This window comes from Erinaceus europaeus, chromosome 3 (genome assembly GCF_950295315.1).
Source record: "Erinaceus europaeus chromosome 3, mEriEur2.1, whole genome shotgun sequence".
In the NCBI taxonomy this organism is placed as follows: Eukaryota; Metazoa; Chordata; class Mammalia; order Eulipotyphla; family Erinaceidae; genus Erinaceus; species Erinaceus europaeus.
This window is the reverse complement of record NC_080164.1, coordinates 175,551,544-175,572,253: the sequence shown is the minus strand read 5'-3', so window position 1 is coordinate 175,572,253 and position 20,710 is coordinate 175,551,544. Positions and strand designations below refer to the sequence as shown.

At 42.9% G+C, this 20,710-nt stretch overlaps 1 protein-coding gene across 3 annotated transcripts in view; it reads right to left on the bottom strand.

Annotated features, from left to right (window-relative positions):
• The window catches only part of FAM184B (family with sequence similarity 184 member B), a 123,817-nt gene that overhangs the window by 47,880 nt on the left and 55,227 nt on the right, over window positions 1-20,710 (bottom strand). For all 3 annotated transcript variants that reach the window (XM_060188295.1, XM_060188297.1, XM_060188296.1), the window contains exons 4-5: window positions 16,723-16,862; window positions 15,763-15,969 (exon numbers count right to left, since the gene is read on the bottom strand). In XM_060188295.1, the coding sequence (XP_060044278.1) occupies window positions 15,763-15,969; window positions 16,723-16,862 (347 nt within the window). The remainder of the gene's footprint in view (window positions 1-15,762; window positions 15,970-16,722; window positions 16,863-20,710) is intronic.

Here is a 20,710-nt window from a genome sequence, read left to right as displayed (position 1 = left end):
TCACCTCTTGCGAAGCTATCCCCCTGCAGGTGGGGAGCCAGGGGCTCAAGCTGGGATCCTTACTCTAGTTCCTTGTGCTTTGCACCGTGTGTGCTTATCCTGCTAAGCTACCTCCAAGCCCCCGCCCCCTTTATTTTTTCAACCAAAGCACTACTCAGCTCTGGTTTATGGTGGTGTGGGGGATTGAACCTGGGACTTTGAAGCCTCAGGCATGAGAGTCTCTTTGCATAACCATTAGGCTATCTACCCCTGCATCCCCCCACCGCCCCCCACTTTTATTAAATAGGACAGAGAAAAATTGAAAGGGGAGGGGAAGAAAGAGTGGGAAAGAGACAGTCACCTGAAGACTTGCTTCACTGCTCATGAAATGCCCCTTCAGGCAGGGAGCAGGGGCTCTAACCCAGGTCCTTGCACATGGTAACATATGTGTTTAACTTGGTGCAAGGTGCACCGCTACCCAGCCCTATAAACTGGGAATTATCAGTAAAGCTCATTACCCAGAGAAAGACAAGAGACTTAAAGAGGTTAAATGATTTGCCCCAGGTCATGCAACTGAAATGGAGAGAGGTCAGGATTTGAACTCTGGAAAAGTCATCTGCTTGGCTATGCTCTCTCTCAGCTTCCCAAGTACCAGGTGCTTAGTCCAGACATATGCAGCATAAAAGGCTTTCCCACTTCTGCTAGAGTGACAAGAATGGCTTGGAGGGAACCATAATGAACAGACCTCAGGTGCTCCCCAAACGGTGCGTGTGGGGGGGAGCTGGAAGTCCAGAAACAGAAAACTTGTTTTGTAGTGTTTGTTGGTTGCCTGCCTGCCAAGGCATCAGAACTCCTGTGGTGGTCAATTTCAAGCTGCTACAAGATGTCTCTGAACACAGAGTTGGGAAGAGATGTGACCATTGCCTCTCAGGAGTTGTGTGAGTTGGCTCCAACACGCCAACAGCAGTAGCAAACTGAGAGATGGCCCAGGGCAAACATATACGTGAGCAGTTACCATGAAGCCCGGTAAGAGTGATGTTAAGTACCTGGTTACAGCATCACTATTATGCCAGGCAAAGAAAGCTTGTAGGAACACCACTATTTCAACTGAGACCAGAAGGACCTGTCAAAATTAGATAGAACCACAAGCAGAACCTGAACTGGAGTTGGTGTATTGCAAAAGACTCTAGGGTGAGTGGGGTGTGGGGGAGAATACAGGTCCTGGAAAAGGATGACAGAGGACCTAGTGGGGGTTGAATTGTTATGTGGAAATCTAAGAAATGTTATGCATGTACAAACTACTGTATTTACTGTCGACTGTAAATCATTAATCCCCCAATAAAGAAATAATAATAAAAAAAACCTAGACAGAACCAGAGAGGTGAATTGGGGGCAGAGGCGGAAGGAAGTGTAGGGGTAGACAGAAGAAAGTTATCCATTGTGGGTCCGGCTGCAGGACCTGGTGGTGATGCACCTGGTTGAGCGCTCATGTTGCAATGCACAAGGACCCAGGTTCGAGGCCCCGGTTCCCACCTGCAGGAGGAAAGCTTTGTGAGTGGTGAAGCAGGGCTACAGGTGTCTCTGTCTCTCTTCTTCTCTATCCTCACTTCCCTCTCAATTTCTGACGGTCTCTCTCAAACAAATAAAGGTAATAAAAAAAGAAAAGGACTCTCGTGTGTTGTTTTCACTGGGCTATGTTGTTTTCGCCAGGCTGGTTTCACGGGCAGGTAACAGACGACCAGGAACTCATGGTTGAGCTGTAGGCAGTATCTCTTTATTCATGCAAGACACAGCACAATCTAAGCCGAGCTAAGCTAAACTCAAGTACTGTAAAACTCACAATGTTGTCTTTATATATACTTGCCAAGTAGGGTGGAAACAGGATGTGACATAGAGAGGGTGGAGAGAAAAGTGACTGGTGACAATAAGAGTGGGACAAGGAGAGGATCAGGGTGTGACAAGGAGAGGGGGTGGAGCAAAGACATATCATGAAACAGTGGGGATTGAACCAATGCCCTGGAGGGAGGGTGGTGCTTGTTAACAGCGGTTATGTAAATAGAATGAAGTGGTTATGTAAATAGAATAGTGTTAAGCAGGGGGGATTTAAACCAAATGAAACAGAAGGGGTCTCATGCATACCAACACTCGTGCGTGATGGTGAGAAAGGGCCTGTGCTGGGGGAAGAGTGCTTTGCAGACACCTGTCTTGGCAAGATAAGAAATTGCACCCAAGTGTCAGCAACTGTGACTGTAAACCACTAACTGTAAACCCTCCAATAAAATGACTTGAAAAGAAGAATGGAAAAAGCATGGAGATGGAGGGAGATAGCATCATGGTTCTTGTTCTAGTGTTTGCCCTTCTTCCCTAGCCAGTCAACAGCGTCAGGGTGAGCCTGATGTAAAGTTTCGAGACCTCCTTTGAATCTGAAGAGGTGGCAGTCGTTGACTATGTGGGTCATAGTCTGTCTGGAGCCGCAGGGGCAGTTCGGGTCGTCTCTGGCTCCCCAGCGATGGAACATAGCGGCGCACCGGCCATGGCCTGTTCCATAGCGATTGAGGAGGGCCCAATCATAACGTGCTAGGTCAAAGCCGGGTGGACGCTTGCAGGGGTCTGTGATGAGGTGTTTGTTCTTTACCTCAGCTGACTGCCAACTCTGTTTCCAAGAGTCTGGAACAGAGAAGTTCAGTGTAGGCGTAGGGGACCAGATTGGGTGACGAGACGTCAAGCGTTGGACAGGGTGGGCGAAGATAGCCGTGTATATTGGCAGGTCCGGTCGAGCATAGACGTGGGAAATGAACTTAGATGATGCCGCATCCCGACGAATATCTGGCAGGGCGATGTTGCTAAGAACTGGCAGCCATGGAACCAGGGTGGAACGGATGGTTCCATAAATTATCCTCATGGAGGAGTATAATTTGGAATCGACCAAGTGGACATGGGGGCTACGGAACCATACTGGGGCACAGTATTCTGCAGTGGAATAGCATAATGCCAGAGATGATGATCGTAGTGTGGAAGCGCTTGTGCCCCATGAGGAGCTGGCCAGTCTTGCAATGATGTTATTCCTCGCGCCCACCTTTGCTGCAGTTTTTATGAGATGTTCGGGAAATGACAGAGTGCAATCGAGAGTAACTCCAAGATAGACTGGCTGGGCTTCATGCCGGATTCTCGTATCGTCAAGTTGCACATTAAGCTCACACGAGGCCGAGGCATGGTGTAGATGGAAAACAGATGATACCGTTTTTGCAGTACTAGGGATTAGTCGCCATTTTTTACAGTAATCAGATATCAGAGACATGTCTTTCGTGAGTGTTTCCTCGAGGATGTCGAACTTTGATGCCTGAGTTGCACAGCAGATGTCATCGGCGTAGATGAACTTCCTTGAAGAAGTTTCTGGAAGGTCATTGATGTAAATATTAAATAGCGTAGGAGCCAGAACAGAGCCATGGGGGAGGCCACTTGAGACAAGTCTCCATCTGCTAGACTTGTCACCCAGATGCACCCGGAATCTTCTGTTTTGGAGAAGAAACAATATAGTGTTGGCCACCCATGGAGGCAGGCATCTTGAGATCTTGACTAGGAGACCACGGTGCCAGACCATGTCATAGGCTGCTGTGAGATCAACAAAGACAGCACCCGTCTTTAAATTCTTCTGGAATCCATTTTCAATGTATCATGGTTATGCAAAGAGTCTCTTGTGCCCGAGGCTCCAAAGTCCCAGGTTCAATCCCCTGTATCACCATAAGCCAAAACTGAGCAATGCTCTAGTAAGAAAAGAAAGAAAGCAAAAAAGAAACAAAGAAAGAAAGAAAGAAAGAAAGAAAGAAAGAAAGAAAGAAAGAAAGAAAGGAAGGAAGGAAGAGAGAAAGAGAGAACATGGGATGAATGAGGAAATGAGAGGCCAGAGGGCAGAGTCAAACAAGAGAGGCAAACAGATCCATGGGGTCCTATAAAACATCACAATGGCATGATGCAGACCAGACTTCCCTGGACATACAACACCACCAACGTGTCTTGGAGCTCTGCTTCTCCAGATCCCCACCCTACTAGGGAAAGAGAGAGGCAGGCTGGGAGTATGGATCGACCTGTCAATGCCCTTGTTCAGCTGAGAAGCCAGACATTCCACCTTCTGCATCCCACAATGACCTTGGGTCCATACTCCCAGAAGGTTAAAGAATAGGAAAGCTATCAGGGGAGGGGAAGGGATACAGAGTTCTGGTGGTGGGAATTGTGTGGAGTTGTACCCTCTTATCCTATGGTTTAGTCAATGTTTCCTTTTCATAAACAAATTTTTTTTAAAAAATCACAATGAATTTGAACTATCAGATGAAGATGATGGGAGTGGGGGGAGCTTCAAACCAAGGCTGAGTTTTCATTCAATCCCCCTGATATGGCGACTGGATTAGGTAAAGTGGTCCAATGGAAGATAAGGAAACCAGTTAGGTCATCTTATGGTTCATCAAGAAATGGTGGGGGGGCTGGCTCAACATGGCTCCACTGAGGACAGAGGAAATTACAGACATGTCCGGACAACCAAAGAAGCAGAATGAATGGACTGGATGGCTGATTGATAGAAAGTATGTGAGTGAAGTGAGGTAATTAAGCCTGTAGGGTTTCTGACTTGAGCATCTATGGTGTTGATCAGGGGGATGACTTCCTTACATTTTGAGGGATCAAGTTCAGACCAGGATGTTGGCTTTGGGATGACTGTTAGCATTATCCCTGGACGAGGCCATTGAAAAGGAAAGAAAAGAGGGGTGTGATCACATGAGGAGGACACTTAGCGCTTCAGTCAGTCTATCATCCATTTTTCTTTTTCTCTTTTCTTTTTTTCTCTTTTTTTCTTTCTTTTTACCAGAGCACTGCTCAGCTCTGCCTTATGGTGGTGCAGGGGAATGAATCTGGGACTGTGGATCCTCAGGCATGCAAGTCCCTTTGCATAACCATTATGCTATCTACCCTCCGCCCAAATCATCCGCTTTTCCAGGGTTATTTTACTTATTTTTTTCTTTTTATCACCAAGGTTATCACAGGAGCTTGGTGACTGCACTGTGAAGCTACTACTCCTGGTGCCCATTTTTTTCCTTTTGTGTTCTTCTTCTTTTTTTAATTATTTATTCATTTTAGCTTTTTGTTGCCCTTGTTGTTTTATGGTTTTATTGTTGTTATTGATGTCATTGTTGGATAGGATAGACAGAAATAGAGAGAGATGGGGAAGACAGAGCGGGGAGAGCAAGACACCTGCAGACCTGCTTCACCACCTGCAGGTGGGGAGCTGGGGGCTCAAACCGGGATCCTTACACTGGTCCTTGCGCTTTGCGCCACCTGCGCTTAATCCACTGTGCTACTGCCTGACTCCCTATTATCAGTTTTTATGCAGCTAACTGATCATAAGGAGTACCCCTTCTTTCTGACGAAATGGAAATTTAATATGTACCTAATATCCTTCGATTTAAGGAAGATAGGTCTGAGGCTGTGGCTTAACAAATCTTTTTTTGTGGATATTTTTAATTAATTATTTAATATCACTTTACAAAATTCTGAGATAACAGAGGTATAATTCCATACCATTCCCATCACCAGAGTTCTGTGTCCCTATTCCCTCTACTGGAAACAGATCTGGGCTATTTTTTCTATTAACTATCTCTACTTATATATCTTTTCCCATTTTTTTCTGTGTTCCTGTATCCTTCTCCTTTCATATCTACACCTACCACTACTTCCAAGAGTACATTCCTAAAATCAATCTATAAGTCATTTTTTAAAAAATATTTCTTTACTTATTATTGGATATATATAGAGAGAAATTGAGAGGGAAGGGGAGATAGAAAGAAATAGACAGAGAGACACCTGCAGCCCTGCTTCATCACTTGTGAAGTTTCCTCCCTGCAGGTGGGGACCAGGGGCTTGAACCTGGGGCCTTGCACACTGTAATGTGTGCACTTAACCAGATGAGCCACCACATGATCCCTATAGGTTGTATTTTCGTCCCAAATAAGTTGGGATAACTCAAGCAGTCACACAAAACAGTAAATAAAATATGTGTGTGTGTATATATATATATATATATATATATCCAAATTTTTATTTCATCAATGAGCTTTTGACTCACCAAAGTCTTTTATTTAACAAAAATTTTCTTAGCATGCTTGCTGGTTGGGCACTCACAAACCTTGTCAAAGCGTGTTCATTGTAACATTGCAGTGAAAATCCCAAGGAAAAGATCTTTCGCATAAAGCAAAGGCAGTTTCTAATTTTACACAGCCTAATTTAGCAGTCTACCTAGAATCAACGACAGCTTCTGCTGTTGACTTGACAAATGGACCTGGTGGGAAGGAAATTTCCCCACAGACCAAAGTCATCGAATTCAGCAATACATTTTGGTAGCAGCAAGTTTCACTTGAGGGATGAAATAATGTGGCTGATTATCAGGAAACAAATAGCTCAAGGTCATCTGGAAAGCACAGATAAGAAGGAGAAGTCCAGCTCAATCCAAAGTGAACTTAGAATTTCAATAGGAAGTTGACATCCTCCCTCTTGTTCTTTCTTTATTTTCTTTTTTTTTTTTAATTGTCTTTATTTACTGGATAGAGACAGCCAGAAATCAAGAGGGAAGAGGAGTGATAGAGAGGGAGAGAGACAGAGAGACACCTGCAGCCCTGCTTCACCACTTGTGAAGCTTTCCCCCTGCAGGTGGGGGCCAGGGGCTTAAACCTGAGTCCCTGTGCACTTTCCTATGTGCGCTCAACCAGGTGCACCATCTCCTGGCCACTCTCTTGTTCTTTCTTTGAGAAACACAATAAAGTAAGGGTAGGGGAAAAAAAAAAAAGATAGGGACAAGGTCTTTGCACGTTATCTTGTGCAAAGACCCGGGTTGAAGCCCCTGGTCCTCAACTGCAGAAAGGAAGCTTCACAAGCAGTGAAGCAGGGCTGCAGGTGTCTCTCTGTCTCTCCCCCTATTTCCTCCTTTCCTCTCAATTTCTTTCTGTCACTACCCAATATCAATAAGAAATACATAAATAAAATATTTAAGAACAAGTAGAAGATGAAGGCTATGTCAACTGCTCCATCCCATACTTGAAAGAAGGTACCACGGGTCACTATTATGTAGTTTTCACAGAGGACATTCATGAACTCTGACCTCACTGGACTCTCACAGTACTCCAGTGAAAGGCTTTAGCGCACCCATTTTCACACAGAAGAATTCTTAAGGTTGTAACAAAAGCAAGACTTAACACCTGTCCTCTTGATGTGAACAAATATCCTCAAAAGTTTAAAGAAAAAAAATAAAAGGAGAGAAAGGGAAACTAAAAAGAAGAATCAACTGGAATTTTATGACATGAAAAACATAACATCTGCAATTGTAAAATGTACTAAGTGGACTTTATAAAAATATCAGATGGGGCATGGTGGCCCTCTGATAGCTATGAACAAAGAATCTGGTTTCAAGCCCCCATCCCCACTTGTGGGAAGGAATCGTCCTGAATGGTGGACCACTACTGCATGTATGTCTTTCTATATCTCTCTCACCCACCTCTGCTAGGGATGGTGTAGCCACATAGGCACTAAGTCATAGTAATATTCGTGGTGGCAAAAAATATCTATCAGATGATGCAGGGAAAAAAAGCATAAATTTAAAAATACATGTGGTCCGGGAAGTGGTGCAGTGGATAAAGCATCAGACTCTCAAGCATGAGGTCCTGAGTTCAATCCCCAGCAGCACATGTACCAGAGTGATGTCTGGTTCTTTCTCTGTTTCCTCCTATCTTTCTCATTAATAAATAAATAAAATATTTTTTAAAAAACTGAAAATACAGCAATAGAAACTATTCAAACACAGAAGAATCACAGAGATAAAGAGGCTGGAAATAAATGACCAGGGCCTCAGTGACTTGTGGAACAATAGCTTTAATGGGGTTGGGAGAGGGTAATATATTACAATTTCCATATAGGATAGCAACTAGAAACCCACAGAAATAAGAGGTCTGAAAAGGAAAGAACCAGAAAAAAAAAAAAAACACAAAGGAGATCATGCCAAAGCATAATGTAATCAAATTGTGGAAACCACAGTAAACAGAAAAATCTTAAATGCAGTCAGAGAACAAAAAGACACATTATGCAGAGAGGGGAAAGATAAAACTGGCCGCCAACTTTTCATGAGAAGAAAATTCAATCAAGAAACAGTGAGTGACATCTTTAAGGAGCCAAAATAGAATAAGCAAACCTAAAATTCTATACCCAGTAAAATACTCTTCAAAAAATGAAGGCAAGATCAAGACAATTTCTGATATATAAAAACAGCATTTGCTGTGAGAAGACTTATAAGAAATATCAAAGTTCTTCAGGCCCAAAGAAAGTAATGTCAAGTACATGATGCTATCAAAGAAATGAATATATGAAATAAAGAAATGAAGATCATCTATAGATGATAAGTGAATATATATATATATATATATATGAAGATCTTTGTTCTCTCATCGAATATACTAGCCTGCTTTAATAAATAGTATCAACAGAGTCCATGAGTGAATTAAAATAGAGCATATAACTTTAATAATAGAAATGAGCATGTTGACCAGTGACATAACTCATATAGGAAGATACTTTTGGGGCTGTCTGGTGGTGCACCTGGTTCAGCGCACAGTTACAGTGCACAAGGACCCAGATTTGAGCCCCTGGTCCCCACCTGCAGGGGAAAGCTTTGTGAATGGTGAAGCGGTGCTGCGGGTGTCTCTCTGTCTCTGTCCTTCTCCCCCTTCCCTCTCGATTTCTGGCTGTCAGAAACAGAGACAGAGAGACACCTGCAGCACTAGCTTCACCATTCATGAAGCTTTCCCCCTGCAGGTGGGGACTGGGGGCTCAAACCTGGGTCCTTGCTCATTGCAACATGTGCGCTCAACCAGGTGCGCCACCAGCTGGCCCCCCAATTTTTTAAAGGAAAAAAAAAGTTTTTAAAAAGGCACTTGTGCACAAAGACCGGCACAAGGATCCCAGTTCAGGGCTCCGGCTCCCCACCTGCAGAGAAGTTGCTTCACAGGCAGTGAAACAGGTCTGCAGGTGTCTATCTTTCTCTCCCCCTCTCTGTCTTCCCCATCTCTCTCCATTTCTCTCTGTCCTATCCAACAACGACGACATCAACAACAACAGTAATAAATACAACAACAATAAAAGACAACAAGGGCAACAAAAGGGAAAATTTAATTAATTAATTAAAAAATAATAATAATAAAAGGCACTTGTTTTGCCATTTGGACAACCCAGGTTTGACTCCCTGGTACTGCACTAGGAAGAACTACAGCTCTGGAGGAGAAAACTTTGGTGCCATGGCGTGTGTCTCTCTTTCTCTCTGAAAAAGCTCAGAGCAGTGTAGCCCCAGCATTAAAAACAGTAAAAAATTTAATTAATTAAATGAATAAATAAGTAAACTTTTAAAGAAATGACAGGGGAGGGCATGAGATAGCCCATCCAGTAGAGTGCAGGTTTTTGCATGTGTGAGGACTCAGGTTTGAGCCCCAGGATACCCCATAGGAGAATCATGCACAGGGAAAGCACCACGAATGGCAGAATAGCACTATGGTGGGGTGTCGTATGCTTTACATTGGTTTGTTCTAGCCCTCCCCCACCAAGAGAATTAGATCAGTCCAGTTAATTTCCCCGCCTGCTTGGCCCCACCCCGAGGGACCCCGCCAGAGTTCGAGAGAGACAGAGTTCCGGAGTGCCAGAGTTGGAGAGTTCTTGAGTTCCAGAGTAAGAGAGAGTGCTTGTGCAGCAGCAAAGAGACAGCAGAGTTTTGTTTGGTGATTAGTTTGTCTTGGTTTATAAATCGTTGTTCTTGAATAAAGAAATACAGCTTCCCTGCCCAGCCATTGTCTCCGCGTCTCTGTTACCCGCCCGTAAAGCTAAGCCAGCAAGAGCCTCCAAAATTTTAACAACAGTGGGGGCCAGGCAGTGGCGCATCTGGTAAAGCACTCCCATTACAACGCACAAGGACCCAGGTTCAAGCCCCTCATCCCCACCAGCAGGGGGAAAGCTCTATAAGTGATGAAACAATGCTACAGGAGTCTCTCTGTCTCTCTCCCTCTCTATCTTCCCTTTCCTCCTCAATTTCTGTCTCTATCCAATAATAAATAAAAATTAAACAAGAATAGTACTATGGTGTCTCTCTTCTCTTCTCTCTGTCTCTCACCCTCTAGAGAGAAAAAGGAGACCTCCAGGAACAATGGAATTGCATAAGCATGAAGCCCCCATGGGCTTACCCTGGTAGAAAAAGAGAGAGGGGGAGAGAGAGAGAGAAGACAAGAAAAGAAAGAAAAAAAAAGAAAAGGAAATGACAGGATGTTTATATTGTTATTAAGGTAGACTTAAGAAGAAATACTTTATGAGCAATTAAAGGATTAATTTATTAAGAAAATATAACAATCCTAAGTGTAGATACATCCAATTAAAAAAAAAAGACAGGTGATCCGGGAGATGGCGCAATGGATAAAGCACTGAACTCTCAAGCATGAGGTCCCGAGTTCAACCCTCGGCAGCACATGTACCGGTGTGATGTCTGGTTCTTTCTCTATCTTCTCCTGTCATTGTCATTAATAAATAAATAAAATACTTTTATAAAAAAGATAGAATTTATATAAAGCAAAGTCAGATAGAACCAACAGAAGTATAAACATTTGCCATTTAAAAGCAATATTTAAACATCCCCTTCTCAAAATTCAGCAGAAAAACTAGAGAAAACAGCTAGTAAGGAAATAAAGGAACTGAACAGCAATAACAACCAAGTTGACCTAATTATCATTTATAGGCCATTTCACTCCGCAACAGTGAAACACACATTTTATTCAGTGACACGGACCATTCATCACAGAAAACCACTGCTGGACCATCAAACAAGACTCATACATTGAAAAAAGAATGAAATTACAGGATGGGTCCCCTGAAGAGAAAGGACTGGAATTAGAAATCAATAGCACTATCTGCAAAGATCCCCACATTCAGAAATTAAATTACATATTTCTAAATAGCTAAGGATGTTTTTAGAATTGACAGAAATAGTTGGGAATTAAAAAAAATCATTCATGTTCACATTTGTTATTGAAATGAGAAAGCAGATGCCCAGAATGGCTGGCATGACCTATTTAAGGTTGGCTGGGGCTCATATTCAGCTTAGGAGCCTGTGTGACCTCTGCATCCCTGTAGATCTGAGCTCATATTCTGTGGTCATGAGTAGGAATGGGCCCTAGATCAGATCAGATCGATGGGGTTCACAGTCAACAATATTTATACACCTTTCCCATATCTGGGAGTTACTCTCTTCCCTGATCCAGCTTTCTGGTCCTTCTGCCAGCCATGACGTCATCTCCCAGGATAATAATTAGGATCCACCTGCATATCAGATTTCAGGCTTAGGCAAAAAAAAAAAAAAAAAAGAAAAAAAAACTAGTATAGCCACAGGCCCTTTGGAATATAACTAAAATATGCCTACTATCTATCTACAAAACAGAGGGCCCCCCAACTCTTCATCTGCACTATTCCAGCCTTTAGGTCCATGATTGGTCAACAACTTGTTTGGCTTTGCATGTTAACTTTTTCTTCAACCACCAGGTTCCAGATGCTAGCATGATGCCAACCAGACTTCCCTGGATAGACAACCCCACCAATGTGTCCTGGAGCTCCGCTTCCCCAGTGCCTTTCCCCACTAGAGAAAGAGAGAGACAGGCTGGGAGTATGGATCGACCTGTCAACACCCATGTTCAGCGGGGAAGCAACTACAGAAGCCAGACCTTCCACCTTCTGCATCCCACAATGACCTTGGGTCCATACTCCAAGAGGGTTAAAGAATAGGAAAGCTATCAGGGGAAGAGATGGGATACAGTTCTTGTGGTTGGAATTGTGCAAAGCTGTAGTCCTCTTATCCTATGGATTTGTCAATGTTTCCTTTTTATAAATAAAAAATTAAATTAAAAAATTTTAAAAAGGTTGGCTGGAAGATTGTTCTGTCAAGGCCCACACTTCCTGCACCATGCTGCATGTCTTGTGGCTCCCTCCAGACTGAGTCTTGTGAAGGTAGGACTGGTTCCTATATTTCTGCATCGCACCAAATACACAGTGAACATTCACGTGCAGTCAATAGATATAGGCAGCTGAGAAGCCGAAGGCTGCTCTCCAAGACTCAGGGCAATGAATGTCCTGTTATGTCACCAGGACAGAAGCCAGCAGCAGTTAGCAGCTTCAAAGTCTGCGTCATACTTTGCAGGGATTTGGGATGACATTCCTGGCTGGAGAGCTGCCAGTCCTGAGCTTCCAGAAATAAAGTCTTGCTGCTGGGGAGGTGAGTCATGGGGAGCACAGGACCTGCAAGCAGGAGGCTCTGACTTTGGACCCTGGAACCACAAACACCAGAGTGATGTTCTGTTCCTCTCTTCCTCTCAACAAATACGTCTTCGGGGAAAAGAAAAAAAAAAAAAAGGCCATATGCCAGGGGGTAGATAGCATAATGGTTATGCAGAAAGACTCTTAAGCCTGAGGCTTCAAAGTCCAAGGTTCAATCCCCTGCACCACCATAAGCCAGAGCTGAACAGTGTTCTGGTTAAAATAAAGAAAATAAAATTTAAAAAGGCCATATGGTAGCACATCTGGTAGAACACACATAATACAATGCACGAGGACCTGGGTTCAAGCCTTCAGTCCCCCACCTACAGAAAAAGCTTCACAAATGATCAAGCAGGGCTGCAGATGTTTGTCACTCCCTTCTCCTCTATCTTCCTCTTCCCTCTCAGTTTCTCTGTCTCTATCCAAATAAATAAGTACAAATCAAAAATAAAAATAAAAGCCAGCAACTATATAATAGAAAGCTAGTCTCTTAAAAATTTTACTAGTTAATTCAATATTAATTTACAAAACTATAATTCCACACCTTTCCCGGCACCAGAGTCCTGTGTCCCCATTCCCTCCACTGGAAACTGCAGTAGTACTCTTCAAGGTTGCAGATATAGGTTAACTCTTATTTCTATATCTATATTTATACACATTTGGCCATTTTTTTCTGTGGTCCTGCCTCCACTTTCTTTCTAAGTCACTCCTATACCTGTTACTACTTCTGAATATCCTTCCTTTTTTTTCCTCTTCTCTCTCCAGGTCCCGTTGAAGTCAGGTTACAGAGCCCTCTGGTCATCTTCCCCTAACATTTCTCCCCCTCTGAGAGTATGGACCAAAATTCTTTTCTTTTTATTTTAATTTTTTAATAATCTTTATTTATTGGATAGACAGCCAAAAATCAAGAGGGAAGGAGTGACAGAGAGGGAGAGAGACAGAGAGACACCTACAATACTGCTTCACAGCTCATAAAGCTTTCCCCCCCTGCAGGTGGGGACCAGGGGTTCGAACCTGAGTCCTTGTGCATTCCAACATGTGTGCTCAACCAGGAACACCACCACCCGGCCCTGGACCAAAAGTCTTTATGAAGTGCAGAAAGTAGGAGTTTTGGATTCCATAATTGCTTCTCAGCAGGATGTGGGTATTGGTCAGTCAATCCATATCCTCAGAGAAAGCTAGTCTTCACACTTTTCTGACTTCCTTTTCTGCCCAAACTGTCCTGGGCAGGTTTGGGACGCTTTCTACTAAGACGGTGAAGTGACACACAGGGCACACTGCCAGCACTGCTCCGGCGCTGCGTGATGAATCATTATCCAGCAGGCTAAGTGTAGGGTGCCTACTGTGCTGTCCGTCAAGATGAAGTGATAACATCTAATCCTACAGACAGGCCTTCTGGGTCGCCCACAGTGTCTTCTCGTTATGCAGGAAGTATCGAGGACACACAGACAGTGTGCACTCAGGGTGGCTCCAATAAAGCACGTTCTCTTCTGCTAACACGTGTTCCTTCTATCCACTATTAACTGAGTATTATTTATTTATTTATTTATTTATCCCCTTTTGTTGCTCTTCTTATTTTTATTGTCATGGTTATTATCGTTGTTGTTATCATTGATGTCGTTGTTGTTGGATAGGACAGAGAGAAATGGAAAGAGGAGGAGGAGACAAAGAGGGGGAGAGAAAGAGAGACACCTGAAGACCTGTTTCACCGCCTGTGAAATGACTCCCCTGCAAGTGGGGAGCCGGGGGCTCGAACCGGGATCCTTATGCCTGTCTTTGCGCTTGGTGCCACCTGCGCTTAACCCACTGTGCTACCGCCCAACTCCCTTAACTGAGTTTTTAATCACAAATGGCACTTAATCTTGGCAAATGCTTCCTTGTGATCCATTGATAGATCTATTGATCACATAATTGTTGTCTTTCTTTTTACTGATCTAGAATACTCCGTTGATTGATTTGCCTTGTGTCCTGGGGGAAAAACCCACTTTTGTGATAAATAGTGATTGATAGTACCTCAGCAAATAGTGCTCTCTTTATGGGGAGAAACTGGATTCTAGTTTTAAGAGGTCTCAGACCTCTTCCAAGCTTTACCTGCCCCTGAACTGAAATAGATGAACTAGTTTATATGGTGTGTACACAGTAATCCTCTTTCTATATGCAGGATGTCATATATGTATGTGTCTGTATACATGGTATATTCTCAGTTAATAAAAATGACCAAAAAGGGGTCAGGTTGTAGGACACTGGGTTGAGAACACACTTTACTATGCATAATGACCCTGATTCAAGGCCCCTCATCTCCCACCTGCAGGGGTGAAGCTGCATGAGCGGTGAAGCAGGTCTGCAGGTGTCTCTCTATTTCTCTCTCCCTCCCTATCTCCCTTCTCTCTCAATTTCTTTCTGACCTCTAAATAGGAAGACAGAAAGGAAAGAAGGAAGAAAGGGAGACAGGAAAGATAAGGAAATGGAGGAAGGACAAAAAATGTTTAAAATAAAATGAACAAACAAACAAAAACTTGAAAACAAGACATTGTGGAAACTCGGCTTCTCTGTGAGTCACTTCCCAAGAGGACTCACATCCCTGATTAAAACTGAAGTGTGGCTCCAGAGTCAGGTTTGACTGACCAACTGCCAAGAATGACATATAGCAACAAAGATTCCACCTCCCACCTGTGACAATGGCCTTTATCAACAAAACAGGAAATGAGACATGTTGGAGAAGAAGTGGAGAGGGGGGAATTCTGTTACACTGCTGATGGGAATGCAAACTGGTGCAGCTATTATCGAGAACAGTATGGAGAAGCATCAAGCACATAAAAATCGAAATACTTGATGATCCAGTAATACCACTCCTAGGCATGAGCCCAGAAGACAGGAAGACACAAATTCAAAGGGACATATGCATCCCCATGTTCATAGCTGCATTATTCACAATAGTTAAAATCTGGACGCAACCTAAATTTCTATCAACAGATGACTGGCTAAAGAAGTTATGGGGCATATACTCCATGGAGTACTACTCAGTAATTAAAAGAGATGATATTGTGTCCTTTGGGACTAAACAGACGGAAGTGGAGGTGATTGTGCTTAGTGAAGCTAAGAATGTGAAGGACGACTGCCAGGTGGTTTCACTCAGGTGGAATGTAGAGAACTGAAACAGATGAACCTTTTCTCTCTCTCTTGGAAGAGAGAGAGAAAAAAAAGAAGTAGTAGTTGAACTGTCTCTCAAGATCTTGTAAGTATGCTGGTGGGGAATGAGGGCATAGCACTTTGGTGATGGGAGTGCTGTGGAACTATACCCTTGTTCTCTTATAATCTTGTAAATCACTTTTAAATCACTAGTAGAGAAAAAACTGGAGAGGGAGGAGAAAGGAGAGAGAAGCAGAACAGTTCCTGTCTATGCAAGGCTCTCACCTTCTGTAGCTTCTTCCTCTCGGCTTCCATGGCAGAGCGAGTGGACTTCATCTCCACACTGTGCTTCCTTGCCAGGTCTTCCACACGCTTCACCAGCCGGTCTTTGAGGTGCTTCTTCTCCTCTTCCGTCTGCAGTTTGAGTCTCCGCAGGTCTTCTTCGTAGTGTAGCCTGGTATATTCTGTCTCAACACTGGCCTCTTTCTCAGCCTGTGAAGAAAGAAAAAAGGGAGGGAGTCGGGCTGTAGCGCAGCGGGTTAAGCGCAGGTGGCGCAAAGCACAAGGACCGGCATAAGGATCCCGGTTGGAACCCGGCTCCCCACCTGCAGGGGAGTCGCTTCACAGGCGGTGAAGCAGGTCTGCAGGTGTCTATCTTTCTCTCCCCCTCTCTGTCTTCCCCTCCTCTCTCTGTTTCTCTCTGTCCTATCCAACAACGACGACAACAACAATAATAACTACAACAATAAAACAAGGGCAACAAAAGGGAATAAATAAATAAAATAAAATATCTTTTTAAAAAGGGGGGGATTGGAAAACCACAAAGGTGGGGTGAGGGGAAAGGGATGTTTATATACTGATTTTACAGCAGGTTTCACAAGGTGCCGTCAAGTTTACAAGATAATATATTTGATAGTTATAAGATTCTCCACATTAGACACCTTCAGAAAGGGTATCTTTGGAAGAAGAGAACTAATAATATTACAGGACTCGACTGCCCAGTCCTTGTCACAGAGACTTGTAAAGAAAGCGTTGCTTGTTTTGACAGCAATCCTAGAGCAGGAAGCCTAAGCAGGTTTCCAGTTTTGCTGGAGATGAAGATAAGGAAATGGGAGAAAATTCTACCACATCCTCAGTCTCCTCAAATATAAGATGGGCACCGTGGGATCTGCCACTTCCAAGTGGATACTCTGTGGCCTCTCCCTCCCGTGACTTTCCCGACACCCACACCAGGTCGGACACTACCTGTGTTTCTGAGCTTTGCTTCCTGGGAGGACACTCCTGGGGAGACGTCTGCTCCTGCTGAGGGTGGAGAACATAGCCTTCCAAACTGTTTGCTTCTCCCAGGACTTGGTTTTCCAAGGCCAGCTCCGTCTTCACGTCATCTGCAAGCATAAGCTTCAACATCATTTGGAACGCCCCTGGCTCTGGCCCTGACCTGGGATCTGCCAACAGGCCCCTATTCTGCCATCCTTGGCTCTTTCTGTCCACCATTCTCCTACTTAATAAGTAGTCCTATTGGCCCTCAAGTGTGCTCCTCATGGCTCAAGTAGAACGCTGAGATCAAGAGTTGTTCTGCTCTTCCTTCCTAAGATAGTAATCACCAAAGTTTTTTTTTTTTTTTTTTTACTACACTTACCATAGGTTAAAAAAAAAAAAAGCACAAGACTAGAAAAATATCTCACTTAAATAGTGTGCCGTTTTGCTTGTGCACAACCCATGTTCCAGCCTGGATCCACTATATTGAAAGCTCAGTGCTGTGGTCTTGGTCTCTCTCTCTCTCTCTTTCTCTCTATTTAACAAATAAAATGAGTATGTTTCCTGATAAATACATATTCAATGGGAAATGCACAGGAGTTAAAAATAGGAGCTAAAACATAAAAATTAAAACCTGTTCACTGTCTTCTTTATTCCCAGGTACTGTGCCTTATTTTCAAGACACCTGCTTTGGACCTTCACATGCTATTAGCTGCCATGGAAACAGCTCCTCTGTTTCCTTCCAACCCACCATAGATTTTTTTTAAAATATTTATTTGTTCTCCTTTGTTGCCCTTGTTGTTTTATTGTTGTAGTTATTATTGATGTTGTTGTTGTTAGATAGGGTGGAAAGAAATGGAGAGAGGAGGGGAAGACAGAGAGGGGGAGAGAAAGATAGACACCTGCAGACCTGCTTCACTGCCTGTAAAGTGACTCCCCTGCAGGTAGGGAGCCAGGGATCGAACCAGGATCCTTAGGACGGTCCTTGCGCTTGGCGCCACATGCACTTAGCCTGCTGCACTACTGCCCAACTCCCCCATCATGGCTTTTTAAGGATTTGCTTACTTACTCAATGGATTGGAAGGGGAGAGAGATCATAATTCTACTTTAGCACATAGGGTACCTGGAAATGAATCTAAGACCTCACACATGCAAGGTGTGCACTCTACCCACTGAGCCACCTCCCTGGCTGCTGTGATTTTTTAAAAATTATATTTATTTATTGGATAGAGACAGACAGAAATATAGAGGGAAGGAGGAGATAGGGAGAGAAGCAGAGAGACATCTACAACACTGCTTCACCACTCACAAAGCTTCCCACACACACGCACACACAGGTGGGGACCAGGGGCTTGAACCCAGGTTTTTGTGGATTGTAACATATGCACTCGTTGAGGTGTGCCATCGGATTTCTTCTTCCCCAAACACTATTCCCTGCTGGTCACACTCATGACTCCACAGTATGTCCAGGGCTGTTGTGTAACTGTCCCACGGGCTCCCTGGAGGCATCACCCTCTGCTACATCTCCTAGTGTCAAGCTGGAGGTATCCAAGAACTTTTTGACAGGGGAGCCTAGTGGAAGGCATCTTGGAGGCGGATGTCCTTAGACACAGACATCGGGTTTCTCACCGAGCGCTTAACTGGTCCTGAGCCAACTGCTCAGCATTTCTCAGCATCATTTCTCATTGAATAGTGACTCATAGTTTTCTGTATACAAGTCTTTCACTTCTTTGGTCAGCTTTATTCCTAGGTATTTTATTGATTTTGCTGCAACAGTGAATGGGAGTGACTTCTGGGTATCTTCTTCTTCAGATTTAGTGTTTGCATAAAGAAACGCCACTGATTTTTGTACATTGATTTTGTAGCCTGACACCATGCTATATTGCCTAGTAACATCCAGTAGTTTTCTGCTGGATTCTTTAGTTTTTTCTATGTATACTATGATATTATCTGAAAATAGTGAGAGCTTGACTTCCCATTTGTATTCCTTTGATTTCTTTCTCTTGCCTTATTGCTATAGCAAGAACTTCCAATACTATGTTGAAGAGTAATGGTGATAATGGACAGCTCTGTCTAGTCCCTTATCTGAGGGGGAATGCTTTTAACTTCTATCCATCGAGCATGATGTTGGCTGTAGGTTTGCTATATATGAACTCCACAATCTTGAGGAATTTCCCATCTATTCCAATTTTTTGGAGTGTTTTGAGCATGAATGAGTGTTGGATTTTGTCAAAGGCTTTCTCTGCATCTATTGAGATAATCATGTGGTTTTTGGTTTTGCTTTTATTAATGTGGTGAATGACATTGATTAACTTATGTATGTTGAACCAGCCTTGCATTCCTGGGGTAAATCCCACTTGGTTGTGATGAACAATCTTTTTGATATATGGCTGTATCCAGTTGGCCAGAATCTCGTTTAATATTTTGGCATCTATGTTCATCAGTGATATTAGTCTATAGTTTTCCTTTTTTGTTGTGTCCCTATCTGCTTTTGGTATCAGGGTGATGTTGGCTTTATAGAAGGTGGAAGGGAATGTTCCTGTTTCTTTGATCTTGTGGAAAAGCTTTAGAAGTATAGGTATTAACTGTTTCCTGAAGGTTTTGTAGAATTTGTTTGTGAAGGCATCTGGTCTAGGACTTCTGTTGTTGGGAAGATTCTTAATAACTGTTTCGATTTATTTGATGCACCTGTGATTCATGCATTTAGGTTTTGTAGTTCTTCTTGGTTCAGTTTTGGAAGGGCATAAGTTTCTAGGAATTCTTCCATTTCTTCCAGATTCTCTAGCTTGGTGGCGTATAGTTCTTCATAGAAGTTTCACATGATTTTCTGGTTTCTGTGGTATCAGTTGTAATATCTGCTCTACTGTTTACAATTCTATTTACTTGAGTCTTCTCCCCTTTTTTTTTTAGTGAGACTGGCTAGGGGTTTGTCAATAATGTTTAATTTTTCAAAGAACCAACATTTGGCTTCATTGATTTTTTTGTATGGTTCTCTTATTTTCTTTGTTTATTTCTGCTCTAATTTTAGTGATTTCTGTCCTTCTGGTTGCTTTAGAGTTCCTTTGTTCCTCTTCCTCTAAGTCCTTAAGGTATGTAGTAAGGTCGTTTATTTAAACTTTTTCTTGTTCTCTAATATGTGACTTTATGGCTATGAGTTTCCCTCTCAGTGCTGCTTTAGCTATGTCCCAAATATTTTGATAGCTTGTGTCTCATTTTCATTTGTTTCCAGGAACATTTGAATTTCTTGCTTGAGTGTCGCTCTGACCCAGTGGTTCTTAAGCAGTATGTTGTTGAACTTCCAAATTCTGTGGCTTTTAGTAATATTCTGTTTGTTGTTGAATGTTAGCTTTACTCCACTGTGGTCCAAGAAGATACTTGGGATGATCTGAATACTCTTGAATTTGTTGATATCGTCTATCCTTGAGGATGTGCTGTATGGATTTGAAAATAATGTGTATTCCAGTTTTTTGGGGTGAAGAACTCTGAAAATGTCCAGGAGGTCTAGTATGTCCATCTCTTCAATTAATTCTTTTGTTTCTTTGTTGATTTTCTGCTTCGTTGATATGTCTAAGTGTGAGAGTAGTGTCAAAAATCTCCCACCATTATTGTATTACTATTGATGTATTTTTGTAGTTCTTTCAGTAGGTGTTTGATGTATTTAGATGGTCCCTCTTTGGGTGCATAGATGTCAATAATTGTTAAATCTTCTTGGTTGATTGATCCTGTAATCATTATGTAATGGCCTTGCCTTTTATTACTTTATTTAATTTAAAGTCTTTTGTGTCAGAGATGAGAATGGCTGTTCCTGCCTTTTGTGTGTGATTAACATGTATGATAGTTTTCCATCCTTTCACTTTAAATCTGTGTTTGTCTTGTTGGGTCAGGTGGGATTCTTGCAAGCAGCATATGGTTGGGCTGTGTTTTCTGATCCATCATACCACTCTGTGCCTTTTAATGGGTGAGTTTAAGCCATTAA